This window comes from Garra rufa, chromosome 25, assembly GCF_049309525.1.
Source record: "Garra rufa chromosome 25, GarRuf1.0, whole genome shotgun sequence".
Classification (NCBI taxonomy): Eukaryota; Metazoa; Chordata; class Actinopteri; order Cypriniformes; family Cyprinidae; genus Garra; species Garra rufa.
The window spans coordinates 3,251,978-3,275,775 of record NC_133385.1 but is presented as its reverse complement, the minus strand read 5'-3'; the positions used below and the strand labels follow the sequence as shown (position 1 = coordinate 3,275,775).

The window sequence follows — 23,798 nt, the reverse complement described above, 5'->3', positions numbered from 1 at the left end:
TTTTTAATCACTAGAAATTTCTGAAATGTTTCGAAGTATTTTAGATTTTTTTTTGTAGTTAATAGGTATTTGTTTGTGTTACATTTAAGGTCAAAATTACTCACTGGAAATTAAAACTAAAAAGAGCAGAAATAAAACGAATTTAAACCTAAAAAAAAATAAAAATAAAAAATAAGCAAAAAAAAAACAACAAAAATTAAATTTAAATTACAATAGAAAAAAGGCTACAAGAAAATATTATTTAAGTCACATGTAACTCAACTTGTTACTTGTCAATTTTTGTAATCATTTGTAAAATTAAGCAATTTATGAATTTGCCTCTATTTTTTTGTTATTGTAGTTATTAGAAATGTACAACTGAATGAAAATCAAATTAAACCTAAATTGTAATATAAAAAAATTAACAATAAAACCGACAAAAAAAATAACAAAATTAATTTAAAAATGTATTATAATTAAAAAAAGCTACAAGAAAATTATTATTTTAGTCTTTCTAGTTAAAAAAACACATTTAACTGTTAGTCACCAATTTTTGTAGTTATTTGTAAATTTTAGCAGTTCACGAATTTGTCTCTATTTTTTATTGTAGTTGAAAAAAATGAAAGAAAAATAAATTAAACCTAAATTGTAATAATAATAAAACAATAAAACAGACAGAAAAATAACAAAATTAATTAAAAAAAAGTAAATTAAAATAGAAAAGATCTACAAGAAAATATAATTTCAGTATTTCTATTAAAAACTTGCTATTTTTTTAATTATTTGTACAATTTATCAATTTATGAATTGGTCTGTATTTTTTATTGTAGCTAATAGAAATGTAAAACTGAAAGAAATATTTTGTGTATATATATATATATATATATATATATATAATATATATACATAATAAAACAATTTACAAAAGCACATAAAATTACAAAACAATAAAATACTATTTAGTAATTATTTTTTAAATCAACTAGCAATTCCTGAATTGTTTATTAGCGTTTATTTTTTAAGTGCAGCTAAATGAAATGCAGTTTGTTTGGGATCATTAACTAATATTATAAGACTTTTTATATATAGACTTTAAAAACCAAAAGTAAATGTTGAGATTAACATTAATTAAGATTAATAACTGCTGTTGAATCATTGTTCATTGCTAGTCCACGTTAACTAATTTAATTACCAAATGAAACCTTAATGTAAAGTGTCACCCATTTTCTTTGGATTATATACGTCAAACACATTCAGTGTTCGTTTCAAAATAACAAAAACGAGACCGAGGACGAGTGTCATCAGAAATGAGGTAGAGAGACAGCAGAACAAAACTCCGTCTCTGTCACTTAGCGAACAGAAAACACTCGTCTGTTTGCGTAAAGCACATCAGGCGTTCTTCAAAACATTCATTAACGCTGATAGGAAACACATTCATCCGAAACCGGTCCAGAACCTTCATCTCGAAGTAGGTCCGGCCTGGAAGGGAAAGTTATTAGGGTTGTGCAAGTTTGTCGAGGTCAACAGAGCGTCTGTGACTTCATAAAGCTATTCAAACTCTCAAACCGTTGAGATTTTTGGCACAAACATCCAGATCACTGATCTGATCCTGAGGAAAGGCTGCAAACTGTATTTATAGGCCTTGGAATCACAGGCCACGCCCACTCGCATGATTGACAGGCCAGTTAAAGCGGTACGAACTGAAGGCGGGAGGGAGATTTCGGTAGCGTGTCGTCTGGAATCTGCGCAGAGACGCTCGAGACGCATCCGTTTTGCACAGCGGCGTCTGGAAACGAGGATCTGTTGGGACTGGCGGTTTCCGTCTCGTCGTGAGAGAAGTTTCCTGAGTCTCCGCCGCTGGTCTGCGAACTCTCCGACTCCCCGTAAGGACGGTAGATGCGCGACTGTTCGTCCTCGTAACACAGAACCGTCTTTCCTACTTCATAAAGACGAGCGGGATCCTCAACCTGATGAACATAAACATCAGAGCTCATGGTCAGAAAAAGAAAATAACAAAACTGATTTCATATCAGAGTTATTTCAGTTTACTGAAACTAAAACAATTTTTAAAACGTTCAATAAAAAGTAAATGAACAAGTTAAAAGTTAAATGAAAAAAAAATATTATATATTATATTTTATATAATATTATATATATATATATATATATATATATATATATATATATATATATATATAATATTACATAAACACACACATGTAAAAAAAGACCGAAATAGTTAGAAAATGACTAAAACTTTATACAAACTTAAAATGGGAACTCAAAATAACTAAAAGCTCAAAATAAAAAAGAATAAAAACTTTACATTTAAAAACATAAAAAAAAACATTAAAAAAAATATATAAAAAATAAATATAAGAGTTTAATAAATTATTTAAAATAATTATTTAAAAAATAATTAAAATAAACAAACAAAAATATTTTAGCTAGTAGGCCAAGACAATATTTCTCTTTTTATTCAGTTTCTTTATTTATTAAAATAACTAAAGCTAAAACTGAAAAAAAAAAAAAAATAGTAAAAACTATATAGACATGTAGAGAAAATGGGAATAAAAATGACAACACAAAAGAAAATGACTAAATCTTTATCCAAAATTAAAATGAGAACTCAAAATAAAAACTATAGACATATTAAAAAAAGTTTAATAAAAACAATGAAAAAAATGTAATATAAAATTTGATAAAATATTACAAATATATAAAATAATTCAAAAAAATATATAAACAAGTAGGCCAAGACAACAGTTCTCCTTTTTGTTTAGTTTATCTTGATTTACTAAAATAACTGAAGTTAAAACGGAAATAAAAGTAAAAAGTATATATATGTAAAAAACTTGAATAAAAATGATAACTCAAAATAAAAATAATTTAAAAAAACGATATAGATATATAAAAAACTAAATAATGAAAAATAAAAAAAATTATATATATTTAAGAAATTATTCAAATAAATAAATAAACAAAATATTTCAGCTAGTGGACACAAAAAAAGACACAAAAGAAAATGACTAAAACTTTATCCAAAATTAAAATGAAAACTCAAAATAAAAAAATAAAAAAACTAGACATATTTAAAAAAAGTTTAATAAAAATAATGAAAAAATTTAATATAAAATTTGATTATATATATATATATATATATATATATATATATATATATATATATATATATAAAATTTAAAAAATAATTAAAGTAAATAAATAAACTAAATATTTCAGCTAGTAGGTCAAGATAATATTTCTCCTTTTTATTCAGTTTGTCTTGATTTATTAAAATAACTAAAACTAAAACTGAAATAAAACTATATAGAATAAAAATGCCAACACACAAAAAAAAATGACCAAAACTTGATCCAAAATTAAAATGAGAACTCAAGATAAAAATATATAAAATTGTATAGACATGTAAAAAAAAAGTTTCACAAAAATAATGAAAAAAAAAATATATATATAAAATTTTAATAATTTATTTAAAATATATATTTAAAAAAATATATTTTTATTTAGTTTTTCTTGATTTGCTAAAATAACTAAAGCTAGAACTGAAAAATGTATTGTAAAAAAATGGGTAAAGACTATATAGACAACAACACAAAAGAAAATTACTAAAACTTTATCCAAAATTAAAATGAAAACAAAAAAAAACAAAAAACAAAAAAAAAACAATATAGACATTTAAAAAATTAAATAATAAAAAAGATAAAATATTAAAAATATATATTTAATAAATAATGCAAATAAATAAATAAACAATTTATACACAATTTATAAACAATTTAATTGAAAATATTTCAACACAAAAGAAAATGACTAAAAGCTCAAAATAAAAAAAGAATAAAAACTTTATAGACATTTAAAAAATATATAAAAAATAATGAACAAAATAAATATAAGAGTTTAATAAATTTAAAATAAATATTTAAAAAAATAATTAAAATAAACAAACAAAAATATTTTAGCTAGTAGGCCAAGACAATTTCTCTTTTTATTCAGTTTATCTTTATTTATTAAAATAACTAAAGCTAAAACTGAAAAAAAAAAATAGTAAAAACTATATAGACATGTAGAAAAAATGGGAATAAAAATGACAACACAAAAGAAAATGACTAAATCTTTATCCAAAATTAAAATGAGAACTCAAAATAAAAAACAATAGACATATTAAAAAAGTTTAATAAAAATTATGAAAAATTAAATATAAAAAATATATATTTAACAAATAATTCAAATAAATAAAAAAACAAAATATTTCAGCTAGTAGGCAAAGACAACTGAAAAAGTAAAAAACTGAAAAATTTAAAATGTGTAAAAACTATATATACACATTTAAAAAAAAAAAACTTGAATAAAAATGACAACACAAAAGAATATGACCAAAACTTCATCCAAAATTAAAATGAGAATAATGACTAAACATTTAACTAAAATTAAAACGACACCTGAAAATATAAACAAAACTTAATTTTTGATTAGCAATATGCATTTGCTAAGAACTTCATTTGGACAACTTTAAAGGCGATTTTCCCAATATTTGGAAGGCCAAATATTGTCCTACCCTACCATATATCAATGAAAAGCTTATTTATTTATTCGAAAAAATGTATCCTTATGACCCAGGGTCACAATTACTAAAAATATTTATCTCTGTTACTCACCTTGCTTTTATTTTCATTAGACGTCTGATTATTTACAAAAATGCTCCATTTTTGCCTTTTGTTCTGAGCATCACTCATAATGGGTCCGGTGTGGTTTATCATCAAATTTGTACCTCCCTGAAAAGAAACAGTATGTATTTTAAACCTCATTTTGTAAACAAAAATAAATAATAATAATAAATAAAATACTTAAAAATAAATTTAAGCCTAATCTATGTTAGTCATTTCAACTGCACATTGGTAAATAATATAATAATGAACAGACTCTTACTTTGGCATCAATGAAGTGAGTCCTCAGCATCGGCAGCAGAACCTCTGCATTCTCCGTCTGCTGCTGATTGGCTGATGACGCACCACTGCGCACGACATCATTCCTCACCTGTCCAATCATCTTAGAGGAAGCTGATTTCCTGCTGAGAGAAAACAATCATTCAGATCGTGGCCATCTAGTTTTGTTGTCCTTTGTAACTGTTGGAGACTCACTGTGTTTTGCTCTTGGTGAGGAGGATGAAGATGCAGAGGAGGATGCAGGAGAGAGCGATACACACGCCAACAATGATACCCGTCATGGACTTTTCATCGATGTGATACAGGCCGTCTATAAACGCTGCAGAAATGGTATATATAACTTGATTAAAATATAACAAAACACATTTTTGTCATAATGCAGTACGTAAATAGATAAATAATTAAAATGTATTTAAAGTTGCAGGGCCTTGCGAAAGTATTTTTTCACATTTTGTTATGTTGCTGCCTTATGTTAAACTACTTTAAATTACTTTTTTCCATCAGACATCAGACCCAAAAAGACTTGAGGCTGTAAAGCTGCTTCAACTATGTACTGAGTTAAGGGTGTAAATACTTATGCAATGGACTTATTTCAAATCTGGTTTTTGCTTTGTCATTATTATGGTGTATGGAGTGTAAACTGATGTGGGGAAAAACTAATTTAAAGCAGTTTAACATAATGCCGCAACAAAACAAAATGTGAGAAAAATGAAGGGGTATGAATACTTTTGCAAGGCACTGTATATAACTTATATTATAACAGATAGTGACAGATTTGATGTGTCATGTGTACCTGTTTTCTCAGCGTGGCTGTCGGTGTGACGTGTGTTTTTTCCCTGGTGTATTTTACTTCTGACTAGCAGCTCTACGGTGCTGGAGAATGGACCATCACCTGCCTGGTTAGAGGCTGAGATCTTCACCAGGTAAATGTTACCTGACTCCAGCTTCTCCAGAAGAGCCATTGTGTTTGTGCCTAAAAATGAGAAACCCAGAGAGAGATGTATTCAGCTGAACTTTGAGCTGATTAGACTTATTCGTGTTCATTTTTAAATCTCAAAACTAAATTTTAGGTGAAGCCAACATGAAAGTGATAATGAAATATGATATTATATTAATTTAGTTTTATTATATAAATAAATCTCTTGAGCTAAGAAAGCTTAAAGAATGCTCAAAATACGAAAAACTAACAAGGTAAACTCTTCAAATATTGTATTAAAATCCTTCCCCGGTTGATTAACCTTTATTTGTTATTACAAGCTTTCTGAAATGTTATGTTTAAATATGGAAATGAGGTTTTATGTTCTTAAAATTACATTTCTGAACATTTTCTTTGATTTTGTTGAGATATTGCAGTTAAATTTTTTTTAAAATTTTGGAATTCTCTTTTTAACCGCCACATATATGAGAAAATACTGTCAATAAAATACATTTTCACCATATTTTTTTAGGAATAAAATGTTGTATGATTCAGTGTGAATGAAATATGAACAAACCCCTCTGTACAAACATTCAGAATATAGAGAGGAATAAAACTCTAAGTTTTGGTGTATGTAAGTGATGCAGAAGTGGAGAAACAAACTTATTTTGAGAAAATGGCCTTTAAAAATATGTATTGTAAATTACGAATATAGTGTGAAATAATACAATTAAGCAAATTACATATGAACAAACCCTTCAGTAAGAACCTTCAGAATATAGAAAGGAATTAAACTCTGTGTTGGTTTAAGTAAGCGACACTAAATTGGAAAAAAACTAATTTAGAGAAAACGGCCTTTAAAGATAATGTATTGTAAATTAGATCTATGGATGCAAATAAAGTGAAATAATAAAATCAAGCGAATGACATGAACAAACCCCTCAGTAAAAACATTCAGAATATAGAAAGGAATACATTTCTAAGTTTTGGTGAATGTAAATGATACTGAAGTGCATAAACAAACTCATTTTGAGAAAACAGCCTTTAAAGATGTAAATTAGATCTACAGACACAAATAAAGTGAAATAATAAAATCATGACATGAACAAACAAAAAGAATATAGAGACGAATAAAACTCTAAGTTTTGGTGTATGTAAGTGATACTGAAGTGGAGAAAAGATAATTGAGAAAACAGCCTTTAAAGATATGTATTGTAAATTGGATCTACAGACGCAAATAAAGTGAAATAATAAAATCAAATGAATGACATATGAACAAACCCCTCTGTACAAACATTGAGTATATAGAGAGGAATAAAACTCTAAATTTTGGTGTATGTAAGTGATACTAAAGTGGAGAAAAAATCATTTTGAGAAAACAGCCTTTAAAGATAATGTATTGTAAATTAGATCTACAGACGCAAATAAAGTGAAAAAAAAAAAAAATCAAGCGAATGACATGAACAAACCCCTCAATAAAAACCTTCAGAATATAGAGAGGAATAAAACTGCTAAGTTTGGTGTATCAGGGTTTCTGCAGATATGAACAAGTGAAATTTAAGACTTTTTAAGACCTTTTTAATACCACCTTATATGAAATTTAAGACCGAAACCTGTAATGGAAATAGATATTATATTACATGCATATATGTAATATTTAATGTGTTTAATGTAAAAAGTAAACACAATTGTATAGCTGTCATAAATTAAATTTATTACTACGATATACAGTGAACTTTTCATATCAGCAGATACTATTCCACACAAAAAATCCCCATAAAAGTACCACAAGAAATATCTGATGTAAAAAAAAAAAATTCTGAAGCAATATTTTCATCAGTGCTCTATTAGCTTTTACATCTTAAATCTGCATATTTGATTTACCTTTACAACGGCCTTTTTTTACTTTTGAAATGTATGCATCACCTTTGAAATTTATTTTATGAATTTATCAATAAATTCTAAATGGCTGTTAGCAGTGAGATTACATAATTCACACTGCAAAATTAAAAGTGAGATTAATGTTTTAAATACATTTATTGATTTATAAATATATTAATTAGAAATGTTGGGTGTGGAGGCATACTTTTAAACACACTAAACTACCAGCAGGTGGCGGTAAGTCACTTCATGAGCGAGTTATTTCAACTGATTCGATCAAAAAGCAAGGAGAATGCTTCTGCTAATGGTGCATATTGTCTAATATGTAAGTAACTACTTGACTAACTACTTTTTTATTGAGCTAAAATTAATGTAACATTTGTAATTGTGAGAATTTTCAGCAAAAAGCTCACTTGGTATATTACTGAACTATATCATGTTATAAATAAACTATACATTTTAAATTTTTACCTCAGTGTGTTTCTTTAGAGTGCTGTTACATTCATTTGTTTTAAAGTATGTCACAAATAGACCAGAAATACACTATCCATTATCAATTTCTGTTTACGTTGAATGTATTAAAATATGAATCTTTCTTGCCTTTTGATGCTTCGCTAACGTTAGTTGTTTTTGTCGCTTCAGTTTTAATCAGACGGTTTGTTCAGTCGGGCAAGTAAAAAAAAACATTTTAAAAGTATTTCGAAGGCTGGCAGTCAGCTAGCTCGACCTATATTTCTTATTATTATTGATAACATTATATACAGAAAAAGGTAGTTTGACCTGTATTCTGCTACTGCGATTCTGTCTGAAGACGCAGTAACTTCCACAGAGGGAGGAAAAAAATCTACAGTCGTTAGCAACTGGCCTTAGCCAAGCCCTATATTCAGTTTTTTCAAGCTAAGTATCGCTAAACTTGCACTTCCCCAAAGCTAAAAAGTTAAATCCATTTTACTTCTGCGGTACAATCCGAGAGAGACTCGCGCCAATAACAGAAAGCTGATTGGCTATTGCATGCTGGTCTCATTTGTAGTTTAAATACAGCAAATTATATTTGGAATAGCGAAATAAAGAACTACAACACCACGGAAACAACAGAAAGAGAATTTAAATGAGCATTAGAGGTAGCGTTACATGGACATCGGAAAAATAAGACCTGTGTAAAATTATTTAAGACCTAGAACAGCGAATTTAAGACTTTTTAAGGCCTAAAATTTTGATTTTTAGATTTTAGACTTTTTAAGACTTTTTAAGACCCCGCGGAAACCCTGTGTATGTAAGTGCTGCTAAAGTGGAGAAACAAGCTAATTTTGAGAAAACGGCCTATGAAGATGTAAATTAGATCTACAGACACAAATAAAGAGAAAAAATAAAATCAAGCAAATGACATATAAACAAACCCCTCTGTACAAACATTAAATATATAGAGAGGAATTAAACTCTAAGTTTTGGAGTATGTAAATGATACCGAAGTGGAGAAAAACTAATTTTGAGAAAACAGCCTTTAAAGATATGTATTGTAAATTAGATCTACAGACGCAAATAAAATGAAACAAACAAAAACAAAAAAAACAAGCAAATGACACATGAACAAACCCCTCTGTACAAACATTAAATATATAGAGAGGAATTAAACTCTAAGTTTTGGTGTATGTAAATGATACCGAAGTGGAGAAAAACTAATTTTGAGAAAACAGCCTTTAAAGATATGCATTTTAAATTAGATCTACAGACACAAATAAAATAATATATAAAAAAATCAAGCGAATGACACATGAACAAACCCCTCTGTACAAACATTAAATATATAGAGAGGAATTAAACTCTAAGTTTTGGTGTATGTAAATGATACTGAAGCGGAGAAAAAATCTTTTTGAGAAAACAGCCTTTAAAGATAATGTATTGTAAATTGGATCTACAGATGCAAATAAAGTGAAATATGGCATATTAACAAACCTCTCAGTAAAAACATTCAAAATATAGAGAGGAATAAAACTCTAAGTTTTGGTGAATGTAAATGATACTGAAATGCATAAACAAACTCATTTTGAGAAAACGGCCTTTAAAGATGTAAATTAGAGCTACAGACACAAATAAAGTGAAACACTAAAATCAAGCAAATGACATGAACAAACCCCTCTGTACAAACATTGAATATATAGAGAGGAATAAAACTCTAAATTTTGGTGTATGTAAAGGATACCGAAGTGGAGAAAAACTAATTGTGAGAAAACAGTCTTTAAAGATATGTATTGTAAATTAGATCTCCAGACGCAAATAAAGTAAAATAATAAAATCAAGCAAATGACATATGAACAAACCCTTCTGTACAAACATTGAGTATATAGAGAGGAATAAAACTCTAAGTTTTAGTGTATGAAAGTGATACTAAAGTGGAGAAAAAATAATTTTGAGAAAACGGCCTATGAAGATGTAAATTAGATCTACAAACACAAATAAAGAGAAATAATAAAATCAAGCAAATGACACATAAACAAACCCCTCTGTACAAACATTAAATAAATAGAGAGGAATTAAACTCTAAGTTTTGGAGTATGTAAATGATACCGAAGTGGAGAAAAACTAATTTTGAGAAAACAGCCTTTAAAGATATGCATTGTAAATTAGATCTACAGACGCAAATAAAATGAAAAAAATAAAAATAAATAAATAACACATGAACAAACCCCTCTGTACAAACATTAAATATATAGAGAGGAATAAAACCCTAAGTTTTGGTTTATGTAAGTGCTGCTAAAGTTAAGGAAAAAACTTTCCAAGATACGTATTGGAATTAAAATCTACACACGCAAATAGATAAAGTGTAATAAAATAAAACCTGAATGTGTATTTTAAATGTTTTCTCTCCACTAATCTGAAATAAGACATTATCAGAAGCAAAACAGCCTAAAATCAGAATAATGACCAGTGCATGAAAAAGCAATGCTTTGCCTGTAGTCTCTTAGATTAAAAAAACGTGATGGTGTTCTGCTCACCTTCTCTCTGAAGAACCTGCCATTCCCCAGCGATCCACGAGCTCTGAGAGGCGTACAGGATGGTGTAGTGTGTGACGGACAGGTTGGGCTGATCCGGCTGCTTCCATGACACCAGCGCTGTGTCGTCCTCGATCAGACTCACTCTGACGGAGAGCGGTGGAGATGACGGTGCTGCCGGAAGATTAAAAAATAAAATGAAGGGCTCAATCTCAAATGAGGTTATGGTGACAGTCTTTTCTCTGTTGTTTACTACTAAAAATATATCAACACATAATTTGTCCAGTCTGGACTATGATTATTATAGTTAACTAAAACTAAAACTAAAACAGCATTTACTTGTCTTTAACTAAAATAAAATATAATATAAAAAAAAATCAGTTAGTTGCAAGGCAATATTTCTCGATTCCATTTAGTTTAACTTGATACTGTATACTAAAATAACTAAAACTATGAATTCATATGACTGCTTGAAATTATTCCACTTATCAATAAACATTAACTGAAATTAAAATGTAAAAAAAAAAAAACTTATTTTATTTCAGCTAGTTGCCAACATTTCTCATTTGTATGTACTAAAACAAATAAAACTAAAATAAGAATCTATAAAAATGATATAAACGTTTTATATAAACAAAAAACACTAATAAAAATGTCAAAACACACAACAAAATTACTAAAACTTTATCTAGAATTATAGTCACAGTCAACTCTTTGGTACTTTGTTTTTACAAACTTATAATATATCAACAAATACAATAATTTATGTAATTTGGTGGAAATGCTAGTCTGAACCAAGGTTATTATGGTTAACTAAAACCATAAAAAAACATTTACTTTACTGGAAATAAAATTAATTTGAACTGAAATGAATTTTTTTTAAAGAATAATTATTTCAGTTACTTTCCAAGGCAACATTTCTAAATTTTAACTTGTACTAAACGTAGTACTTAGTACTAAAAGAAAACTATAAATAAATACATGCATTTCAAAAACAACAAAATAACTACAATTTTAAATTATGCTGACAGTTTTTTCTTTAAGTGTTTGCTGCTTTATTTTTTCAAATGTGTAATATATAAAGAAATAATTTGGTAGAGAAACAATACTAGTCTGCACCAGGGTTATTTTGGTTAAAAATAACAAAAATGCATCTACTTTACTTAAATTAACCCTTGTGCGTTAAAAAAAGTTACACATAGGTGCAAAATGTACAAAAATGTCCATGTCCAAAAACTGTCATGAAAATATGATTTATTAATATTTTTTTTCCACTTCGACTGATGTCGATTTTTTAACCAGCATCTGTTGATACCAAACATTCATTAATTTTCTGAACTGTAACCTTTAAATGCTGGTTTGTTTGCATAATGCCACAGGTGTTTTTTTATGAAAAATTAAAAATAGTAGTTAATTTCCATATACTAAATGCTAAGCAGAATTTTTTTCTTTGCTTATTAGATTCTTGGGTGTCAGTGAAGAACAACAACATTCATTTAGAGGCATTTAGATTTGTTATGTAGTGTTAGATTAAAAAAAAATATATATATATGCCAAATTTGAAAAAATGGCACAATCTAGTAAAAAAAAATTGTAAAATTTTAAGCCTTGCTGATAGAATGAATGCCTATTAGCAAATATTGCATCATTTTATAGTCAAATGACCCTGGGTTACCTTGTCCTTAAGGTCCTGAGTGTGAGTATTTTTTGTACGGAGGGTAAAATTGATTTTTGAAGGAAATGAGGATGAAATATTAAAATTTCAATAAAATAAACACCTGAGCCAAAAATGTATGCAGTTGGCATTAACACAGGCACACTTATAATAAAAAAACAAAACTGAAATGGACAAAAATGTCCATAAGGTCGCAGAAGGGTTAAAATAAACTGGAATAAAAAGTAAATATATATTTTAAAAAATGTATTTACAACATTTCTCAGTTTCATTTAATTTCACTCGATGTATTAAAATAAATAAAAATGAAAATAATAATAATAATAATAATAATAATAATAATAATAAATATATATACATATATATACATATACACATACATATACATATATACATACACTAGCGGTCAAAAGTTTGGGGTCAGTAAGAGTAGTAATGTTTTTAAAGGAAGTCTCTTATGCTCATCAGTGCTGCATTTATTTAATCAAAAATATAGAAAAAAAAACTGTAATATTGCGAAATGTTATTACAATATAAAACAATGGTTTCTATTGTAATATACTTTAAAATTTAATTTATTCCTGTGATGCAAAGCTGAATTTTAATCAGCCATTACTTCAGTCTTAAGTGTCACATGATCCTTCAGAAATCATTCTAATATACTGATTTACTATTAGAATGATCTATATTGGATCTATATTGGATTATATATTGCAACAGTTGCCCTGCAAAGTATTTATTTAGAAATTGTGATATTTTTTCAGGATTCTTTGATGAATAAAAAGCTCAAAAGAACAGCATTTATTCAAAATATAAATATTTTCTAACAATGTAAGTATTTGCTATCGCTTTTTATCAATGATTAAAAGTATTAATTTCTTTCAAAAAAAAAAAAAAAAAAAAAAGAAGAAAAATTTACTGATCCCAAACTTTTGACCGGTAGTGTGTGTATATATATATATATATATATATATATAAATAAATAAAAATGAAACAAAACTTTAAAAATAGTCCAAAACACAAAACAAAATTACTAAAATTTTAAATAATTAAAACAAATTTAAACAAATTTAAATAAAAATAAAAATTAATTTAAAATATTAATAAAACTAAAATAGTATCTCAAATATCTCAAATATATATAAATAAATAAAAATGAAACAAAACTTTAAAAATAGTCCAAAACACAAAACAAAATTACTAAAACTTTAAATAAGTAAAACAAATTTAAACAAATTTAAATAAAAATAAAAATTTATTTAAAATATTAATAAAACTAAAATAGTATCTCAAATATATATAAATAAATAAAAATGAAACAAAACTTTAAAAATAGTCCAAAACACAAAACAAAATTACTAAAACTTTAAATAATTAAAACAAATTTAAACAAATTTAAATAAAAATAAAAATTAATTTAAAATATTAATAAAACTAAAATAGTATCTCAAATATCTCAAATATATATAAATAAATAAAAATGAAACAAAACTTTAAAAATAGTCCAAAACACAAAACAAAATTACTAAAACTTTAAATAATTAAAACAAATTTAAACTAATTTAAATAAAAATAAAAATTAATTTAAAATATTAATAAAACTAAAATAGTATCTCAAATATCTCAAATATATATAAATAAATAAAAATGAAACAAAACTTTAAAAATAGTCCAAAACACAAAACAAAATTACTAAAACTTTAAATAATTAAAACAAATTTAAACAAATTTAAATAAAAATAAAAATTTATTTAAAATATTAATAAAACTAAAATAGTATCTCAAATATCTCAAATATATATAAATAAATAAAAATGAAACAAAACTTTAAAAATAGTCCAAAACACAAAACAAAATTACTAAAACTTTAAATAATTAAAACAAATTTAAACAAATTTAAATAAAAATAAAAATTTATTTAAAATATTAATAAAACTAAAATAGTATCTCAAATATCTCAAATATATATAAATAAATAAAAATGAAACAAAACTTTAAAAATAGTCCAAAACACAAAACAAAATTACTAAAACTTTAAATAATTAAAACAAATTTAAACAAATTTAAATAAAAATAAAAATTTATTTAAAATATTAATAAAACTAAAATAGTATCTCAAATATCTCAAATATATATAAATAAATAAAAATGAAACAAAACTTTAAAAATAGTCCAAAACACAAAACAAAATTACTAAAACTTTAAATAATTAAAACAAATTTAAACAAATTTAAATAAAAATAAAAATTTATTTAAAATATTAATAAAACTAAAATAGTATCTCAAATATCTCAAATATATATAAATAAATAAAAATGAAACAAAACTTTAAAAATAGTCCAAAACACAAAACAAAATTACTAAAACTTTAAATAATTAAAACAAATTTAAATAAAAATAAAAATTTATTTAAAATATTAATAAAATTATAATAGTATCTGAAATGGCCAGTACCTTCCAGTAGAGTCCTCTGATAGACGGTGGCGCTCCAGGGGCTGGATATCTGATCCATTTGAAGACGCACTGAAAACTCATAACGGGTGTTTGGCTGGAGACCGGTTAGTGTTACGGTTTGCTCAGTCCTAAAGAGAGAGAAAACAAATATGATACCAAATCCACAAGCTAATAAACTACAACTGACGTCGAGCCAGCACTTACGTTTGGACGTAGCGAACAGTGGAAGCGTCGGACGGACTCACGGGTCCATAGCGGATGGAATAACTGACAGGTTTTCCAGAACTGAATGCAGGACGGCCCCAGCTCAGACTCACCGCCGAGGAGCTGTTAGCTTTAGCCTCGATGTGGTCAGGAGGCGGCAGAGCGGCCAAACGCCGGTTCGGTGCGGCTGACAGACAGACAGAGACTCTTCATTAAATATTTACACTTTAGTTGCTTAAAATATTTAAAATTGTCCATCCGTTTTTAATGCTAACAAAGAAAGATTTCCCAAAGTTTGCTTTTCTAGTTAAATATGTGATCCTGGACTACAAAACCAGTCATCATTTTAGTCATCATTTTAAAGGTAGAATGATAGCTTTCCATTGATGTATGGTTTGTTATGGATCGGACAATATTTGGCTGAGATACAACTATTTGAAAATCTAGAATCTGAGGGTGCAAAAAATCTAAATATTGGGAAAATCGCCTTTAAAGTTGTCCAAATGAAGTTCTTAGCAATGCATATTACTAATCAAAAGTTAGGTTTTGATACAAAATATCTCCATGGAACATCATCTTTACTTAATATCCTAATGATTTTTGGAAGAAAAATCGATAATAAAACTGATTTTGTGGTCCAGGGCCTCATATTAATATGCGAATCCCACAGATGATTCAATGCTCAGGTTTTGACGTTCATAAGTTTGTTTTTTTGAACACTTACAAGGACATCCTGGAGTGCTGACGGTTTGATGAGCCTGATAGCCGTCTCCGTTAGCACTGAACGCTAGCAGTTTCACATGGTACTTCACTCTGGGGTCTGCAAAACAAAATAAATCATATTATTACATAATAAAATAAATGAAGTACCTCATATACAGTGCCTTGCAAAATTATTCATTTTTTTCACATTTTGTTATGCTGCTGCCTTATGTTAAACTACTTTAAATTACTTTTTTCCCCCCACATCAATCTACACTCCCTACTCCATAATGGCAAAGCAAAAAATAGGTTTGTGTTTTATTTTTAATAAATTTGTAAAATTTGCAAATCTGGTTCTTTGTCATTATTATGGTGTATGGAGTGTAAATTTTACAAATGTATTAAAAATAAAACACTGAAATAAGTACATTGCATAAGTATTCATACCCTTAACTCAGTCCATAGTTGAAGCACCTTTACAGCATCAAGTCTTTTTGGGTCTGATGTCATCTGCATTTGGCAATTATCTGCCATTCTTTGCCTCACCTTTTCACCTCTCCATCTCTGTCAGCTTGGACATTTTCTAGAGTCCTAGTTGTTCCAATCGTCTTCCATTATGGAGAATGCTTCTGTCAACCTTCAATGCAGCAGATTTGTTTCTGAACTCTTCTCTAGATCATTGCCTTAACGCAAGTCTGTCACTGAGCTCTACAGGCAGTTATCTTGGTTTTTGCTCCGATATGCATTTTCAGCTGTTAGACCTTTTCTGAGAGGTGTGTGTCTTTCTAAATCAGACTCATTCAAATGAATTTGCCACAGTTTAACTCCACTCCAAGTGTAGGAACATCTAGAAGCAATATGAATGCTCCTGAGATACATTTCCAGTGTCCCAGAAAAGGGTATGAATACTTATGCAACGGGATCTTTTCAGTTTTTTATTTTTAATAAATTTGCACAAATGTTAAAAACCTATTTTTTGCTTTGTCATTATGGAGTAGGGAGTGTAGACTGATGTGGGAAAAAAGTAATTTAAATAATGCTGTCAAACGATTAATCGCGATTAATCACATCCAAAATAAGTTGTGGTTTACATAATATATGTGTGTGTAGTGTGTATATTTATTATGCACATATAAATACACACACATACAGTATATATTTTGAGAATATTTTCTATATTGATTTTGAAATACATTTTTATTCAATAATTAATATTATATATAAATATATTTAATATATAAACATAACATATTTTTCTTAAATACATACATGCATATGTGTGTATTTATATAGATATTAAATATACACAGTACACACACATATATTGTGTAAACAACAACTTTTATTTTGGATACGATTAATCGCGATTAATCGTTTGACAGCACTAAATTTAAAGTAGTTTAACATTAGGCAGCAACATAAAATGTGAAAAAAAAATGAAGGGGTATGAATAATTTCGCAAGGCACTGTAATCTTATGTAAAATTAGACAAAGAGTCTTAAAGAGTTCACTAAATGACTAACATGAAATGCAAACAGTTTCACATGGTATCACACTGGGGACTGACAAAAAAAAAGAAATCATAAAAATGTACTTTTTACATAATGGCGTATATAAAGTGGCATAATTTGTAATGTGCAGTGCATCACACAGACAGCAGGTGGAGCTGTGATTCAGCACAGAGAAATCAGCATATATGGGTCATTTAATTCATGCAAATTATGCCTTTGCTGTCTAGCATGTAACAGCAATGTCAAAGCAATGGATATTTCATAAATTCTGCTAAAAAAGTCAGCCATTTGAATTGTAGACTCATGTGAAAGCATGCAAATGTTGATCCAGTGTGTGCATTTTCATCTGGTAGTTGTTTTGGAAAGTGTTGAATCTGAGTTGGTCTTAATGCATGTATTTGGGAAACTTATCTATGGTTTGCATCCGTGGAGTGACTGTTAAGAGCCCCTTTAGGGGTTGAGAGGTCAGAGATCTGAGGGCACCTTCACAGGCGGCTCTCAGCTGCCGAAATGACCGTCTCCCGGGACGAAAGGTTTATGAGCTGAGGTCTGGGGCCAACCCAGATAAAACTTCATGCTCAACCAGTTAGGAAAAACAGGCCTTGAGATAACGTTAAATGGTTCGGTCTTTAATTTTTGAGAAAACTAAAACTATGATAATAATAATAATAATAATAATAATAATAAAAAGCATTACTGTTTACCCATTCTGATCTTTTAAATCCATATTCCAGATAATTCCATTGTTTTTAAACCAATAAAAAAAAAAAGAAAAAAAAAATATTTCTATCTACTAAATGTGAGAATCCTAATCAAATTAAAATTAAATTAAAATTAAAAATTAAAATAAATGTATTTATGTAAAATAAATGTTTTAATATTCTAAGAATAAGAATATTCATTTCTCAAAAAAAAAAAAAAAAAAAAATTAGAAAGGTAAAACTTATTTATTTATATAGAAATCCTAAACAAATTCCTCACACATTTTCTTGACAATGTAAATTAAGATTTGTTTCTCATTTTAAAAATTAGACATTTTCTAAGAAAAATAAAAAATGTATTTATTTCAAAGTTAAAACCTAGATAGGTAAAACATTTCTATCTATATGGAAATCATAATCAAATTACTTAGTAATTTGTTTTAAGTAAATTAGGTAGATTAAGATTTACTTGATTTACTTACTAAAAAAATTTGAAAATGTATTTATTTCCCAGGTAAAATTTAGAAAAGCTAGTTAAATCACTCAAATTTTCGTAATTTTTTTTTTTTTCAAATATTTAAAATATATATATATTTAAAGTAATTTGTTTTAAGTAAATTAAGTGATTTTTTTATATTTAAAAAATTATCCCATCTAAGAAACTTCTAAGAAAATTTAAAAATTAATTTATTTCAAGGTAAAGCATATTTATCTTTATAAGCATATTTATCTGACTGTAAATCCTAATCAAAAGACTTTTAATAATTTTCTTTAAATTAATTAATTAATAATTAAAATATTTAGAAATGTTCTAATATTCTAAGAAAGTTTGAAATGTTAAAAATGCTAGATAAATTACTCAAATCAAATCAAGTTTTAAGTGAATTAAGATAAATTTTCTATTTTAAAAACTAGATGTTTTCTAAGAGAATTAGAACATATTTGTTTCCCAGCTAAAACTACAAAAGGTCAAATGTTCTATATAAAAAATAATATCTTAATCTTTTTTTTTTTTATCCATTGTCTAAGAAACTTAGAAAATTAGAAAATGTATTTATTTCCCCAAGAAAAATTTAGAAAAGCTAGTTAAATCACTCAAATTTTCTTAATATATATATATTTTTTTCAAATATTTCAAATAATTTTTAATTAATTTGTTTTAAGTAAATTAAGTGAATTAAGATTTTTTTAATATTAAAAAAATATCCCATCTAAGAAACTAAGAAAATTTAAAAATTAATTTCAAGGTAAAGCATATTTATCTTTATAAGCATATTTATCGGACTGTAAATCCTAATCAAAAGACTTTTAAAAATTTTCTTTAAATTAATCAATTAATAATTAAAATATTTAGAAATGTTCTAATATTCTAAGAAAGTTTGAAATGTTAAAAATGCTAGATAAATTCCTCAAATCAAATCAAGTTTTAAGTGAATTAAGATATATTTTCTATTTTCAAAACTAGATGTTTTCTAAGAGAATTAGAACATATTTGTTTCCCAGCTAAAACTGGAAAAGGTCAAATGTTCTATATAAAAATAATATCTTAATCTTTTTTTTTTTTTTAATCCATTGTCTAAGAAACTTAGAAAATTAGAAAATTTATTTATTTCCCAGGTAAAATTTAGAAAAGCTAGTTAAATCACTCAAATTTTCTTAATATATATATTTTTTTCAAATATTTCAAATAATTTTTAATTAATTTGTTTTAAGTAAATTAAGTGAATTAAGATTTTTTTTTATATAAAAAAAAGTATCCCATCTAAGAAACTAAGAAAATTAAAAAAATGAATTTATTTCAAGATAAAGCATATTTATCTTTATAAGCATATTTATCGGACTGTAAATCCTAATCAAAAGACTTTTAAAAATTTTCTTTAAATTAATCAATTAATAATTAAAATATTTAGAAATGTTCTAATATTCTAAGAAAGTTTGAAATGTTAAAAATGCTAGATAAATTACTCAAATCAAATCAAGTTTTAAGTGAATTAAGATAAATTTTCTATTTTAAAAACTAGATGTTTTCTAAGAGAATTAGAACATATTTATTTCCCAGCTAAAACTGGAAAAGGTCAAATGTTCTATATAAAAATAATATCTTAATCTTTTTTTTTTTTTTTATCCTTTGTCTAAGAAACTTAGAAAATTTGAAAATGTATTTATTTCCCCAAGAAAAATTTAGAAAAGCTAGTTAAATCACTCAAATTTTCTTAATATATATATTTTTTTTTCAAATATTTCAAATAATTTTTAATTAATTTGTTTTAAGTAAATTAAGTGAATTAAGATTTTTTTTTATATTAAAAAAATATCCCATCTAAGAAACTTTTAAGAAAAATTAAAAATTAATTTATTTCAAGGTAAAGCATATTTATCTTTATAAGCATATTTATCGGACTGTAAATCCTAATCAAAAGACTTTTAAAAAATTTCTTTAAATTAATTAATTAATAATTAAAATATTTAGAAATGTTCTAATATTCTAAGAAAGTTTGAAATGTTAAAAATGCTAGATAAATTACTCAAATCAAATCAAGTTTTAAGTGAATTAAGATATATTTTCTATTTTCAAAACTAGATGTTTTCTAAGAGAATTAGAACATATTTGTTTCCCAGCTAAAACTGGAAAAGGTCAAATGTTCTATATAAAAAATAATATCTTAATCTTTTTTTTTTTTTAAATCCATTGTCTAAGAAACTTAGAAAATTAGAAAATTTATTTATTTCCCAGGTAAAATTTAGAAAAGCTAGTTAAATCACTCAAATTTTCTTAATATATATATATTTTTTTCAAATATTTCAAATAATTTTTAATTAATTTGTTTTAAGTAAATTAAGTGAATTAAGATTTTTTTTTATATTAAAAAAATATCCCATCTAAGAAACTTTTAAGAAAAATTAAAAATTAATTTATTTCAAGGTAAAGCATATTTATCTTTATAAGCATATTTATCGGACTGTAAATCCTAATCAAAAGACTTTTAAAAAATTTCTTTAAATTAATTAATTAATAATTAAAATATTTAGAAATGTTCTAATATTCTAAGAAAGTTTGAAATGTTAAAAATGCTAGATAAATTACTCAAATCAAATCAAGTTTTAAGTGAATTAAGATATATTTTCTATTTTCAAAACTAGATGTTTTCTAAGAGAATTAGAACATATTTGTTTCCCAGCTAAAACTGGAAAAGGTCAAATGTTCTATATAAAAAATAATATCTTAATCTTTTTTTTTTTTTAAATCCATTGTCTAAGAAACTTAGAAAATTAGAAAATTTATTTATTTCCCAGGTAAAATTTAGAAAAGCTAGTTAAATCACTCAAATTTTCTTAATATATATATATTTTTTTCAAATATTTCAAATAATTTTTAATTAATTTGTTTTAAGTAAATTAAGTGAATTAAGATTTTTTTTATATTAAAAAAATATCCCATCTAAGAAACTAAGAAAATTAAAAAATGAATTTATTTCAAGGTAAAGCATATTTATCTTTATAAGCATATTTATCTGACTGTAAATCCTAATCAAAAGACTTTTAAAAATTTTCTTTAAATTAATCAATTAATAATTAAAATATTTAGAAATGTTCTAATCTTCTAAGAAAGTTTGAAATGTTAAAAATGCTAGATAAATTGCTCAAATCAAATCAAGTTTTAAGTGAATTAAGATATATATTTTTTATATATTTTAAAAACTAGATGTTTTCTAAGAGAATTAGAACATATTTATTTCCCAGCTAAAACTAGAAAAGGTCAAATGTTCTATATAAAAATCTTGTTTAAAAAACTTAGAAAATTAGAAAATGTATTTATTTCCCAATACAAGTTTGAAAGGCAAAGCATATCTATCAAACTGGAAATCCTAATCAAATTACTTCTAATAATTTTCTTTAAAAAAAAAAGTTTTAGGATTTATCTCCCATCGAATATTAGTCTAACCGCAGGCTAACCCTAATCAGTTTGACTGGTTTCACTCCATCAGCAGATTAAACTCAAATTTGCATCAAGTTCTTTGGTCTTGGGTCACTTCTGTCCAGTTCAGACCAATCCCAGAATCCTTTGTTGGCTGTAAGTGTCCAGCTGTAGTGGCGACGGGGGAGGGTCGCTCTCACGGGCCTCTGGCCGACCTTAAACCCAAACACAATAGACGGCCATGGAGAATGATGGGAAAGCTAGAAGGAGACATCTGGGCTGTGACCCTTGACACTGAGGGGAAACTGCGTGACACGTACAAAGCCGCGGATGCGGTGGACAGGGCGACCGTGCATAAGTGCCAACAGAAGAAGGCCAATTATTGATCAGCAAATCTCAATCTGGCCAGGGACAATCAGATCCACAATGACCACAAACATGGGACAGATGCTGAAAGAAACTGTGGAATATTTCCTTGTCCAGTTTTACATTTCAGGAGATTTTTATTGATGCTACATTACTTTTTTGTATCCTAGTGTAAAATGAAAAATACGTGGGTCGATTTCTCATTTAAGATTAAATCGCATATTTATAGTTGTCTTAAGCAGCTAATTCAGACTAGAAACTGTGGAAGTCTGATTTGTGACACATAAACGAGAAATTGAGTTATAAATTTGCAATTCTGAGAAAAGTTTTATCGGCTTGATAAACTTGCATTTTTGAGAAGAAAAGTCAGAATTTTCAGATATAAAGTCAATTGTTGGAAGTTTTTTTAAGATATAACATTACAATTGCCGTAGAATCAGTCAGAGTTATTAAGATATAATGAGATATAAACTCCTAATTCTAAGGAAAGTTTTATTTGCTTGATACAAACTCGCAAATATGAAGAAAAAAAAAATCTGACTAAAAAAAAAAAAGTCTGAATTTTAAGAAATAAAGTCACAATTCGGATAAAAAAGTTAGAATTATAAGATATAAACTTGTAATTCTAAGAAAAGTTTTATTTGCTTGATATAAACTCACAATTCTGAGAAGTCAGAATTAAGATTGTTGGTAAAAAAAAAAAAAAGGTCAGAATTTTAAGATATAAAGTCACAATTGCCATAAAAAAGTCAGGATTATAAGATAAAAACTCTTCATTCAAGAAAAGTTTTATTAGCTTGATATAAAATCGCAAATATGAAAAAAAAAATCTGACTAAAAAAAAATATACGTCAGAATTTTAAGATATAAAGTCAACATTGCGATACAAAAGCCTGAATTATAACATATAAACTTGTAATTCTAAGAAAAGTTTTATTAGCTTAATATAAACTCGCAATTCTGAGAAGTCAGAATTTTAGGATATGAAATTGCGCTAAAAAGATTCTTAGAAATACAGATTTTCTCTGTGCCTAATATAAATAAAACGTAAAAACACAGAGAAAAATCACTCACTGCTTTTGAATGAAGGACGTTTGTAGTTTCAATAAGAAACAAAGCATGTTTAACCATTACAGTGAAGACATTGTTTTATTTTACATTCAAATAATCACATTCAATTTCTATAGTATTGTTAGACTACTTTAGACTTGCATAAAAGTATTCAGTTTTTTTAAAGCACTATTTTTTTTGTATCTTTTTTCTGGCTGTATTGCTATCTTTAATTTAATCACTATGTAAAGTTTTGGAGCCTGTCATAATCGTTTAAATAATCGTGATTAAAATATTGACCAAAATAATCGTGATTATGATTGTTTGCCAAAATCGAGCAGCCCTAGAAAAAAGTTTTATCTACTTTTTTAACTTACATTTCTGAGAAGAAAATTCAGAATTGAGAGATATACACTTACAATTCTGAAAAAAAAAAGAGTTTTTTTCCACGATATAAACGTGGGGCAAAAAAGTCAGAACTGTCCGTCT

At 26.4% G+C, this 23,798-nt stretch overlaps 1 protein-coding gene across 1 annotated transcript in view; it reads right to left on the bottom strand.

The window, feature by feature from the left end:
- Positions 1-1,664: 1,664 nt before the first annotated feature.
- Positions 1,665-23,798, bottom strand: part of LOC141301024 (protogenin B-like) — a gene marked incomplete at its 5' end in the record, with an annotated part of 37,725 nt that continues 15,591 nt past the window's right edge. The window contains 9 exons of the mRNA XM_073831278.1: positions 1,665-1,946; positions 4,656-4,772; positions 4,927-5,065; positions 5,139-5,262; positions 5,737-5,916; positions 10,734-10,904; positions 14,860-14,987; positions 15,064-15,250; positions 15,788-15,883. Coding sequence (XP_073687379.1) covers positions 1,665-1,946; positions 4,656-4,772; positions 4,927-5,065; positions 5,139-5,262; positions 5,737-5,916; positions 10,734-10,904; positions 14,860-14,987; positions 15,064-15,250; positions 15,788-15,883 — 1,424 coding nt within the window. The remainder of the gene's footprint in view (positions 1,947-4,655; positions 4,773-4,926; positions 5,066-5,138; positions 5,263-5,736; positions 5,917-10,733; positions 10,905-14,859; positions 14,988-15,063; positions 15,251-15,787; positions 15,884-23,798) is intronic.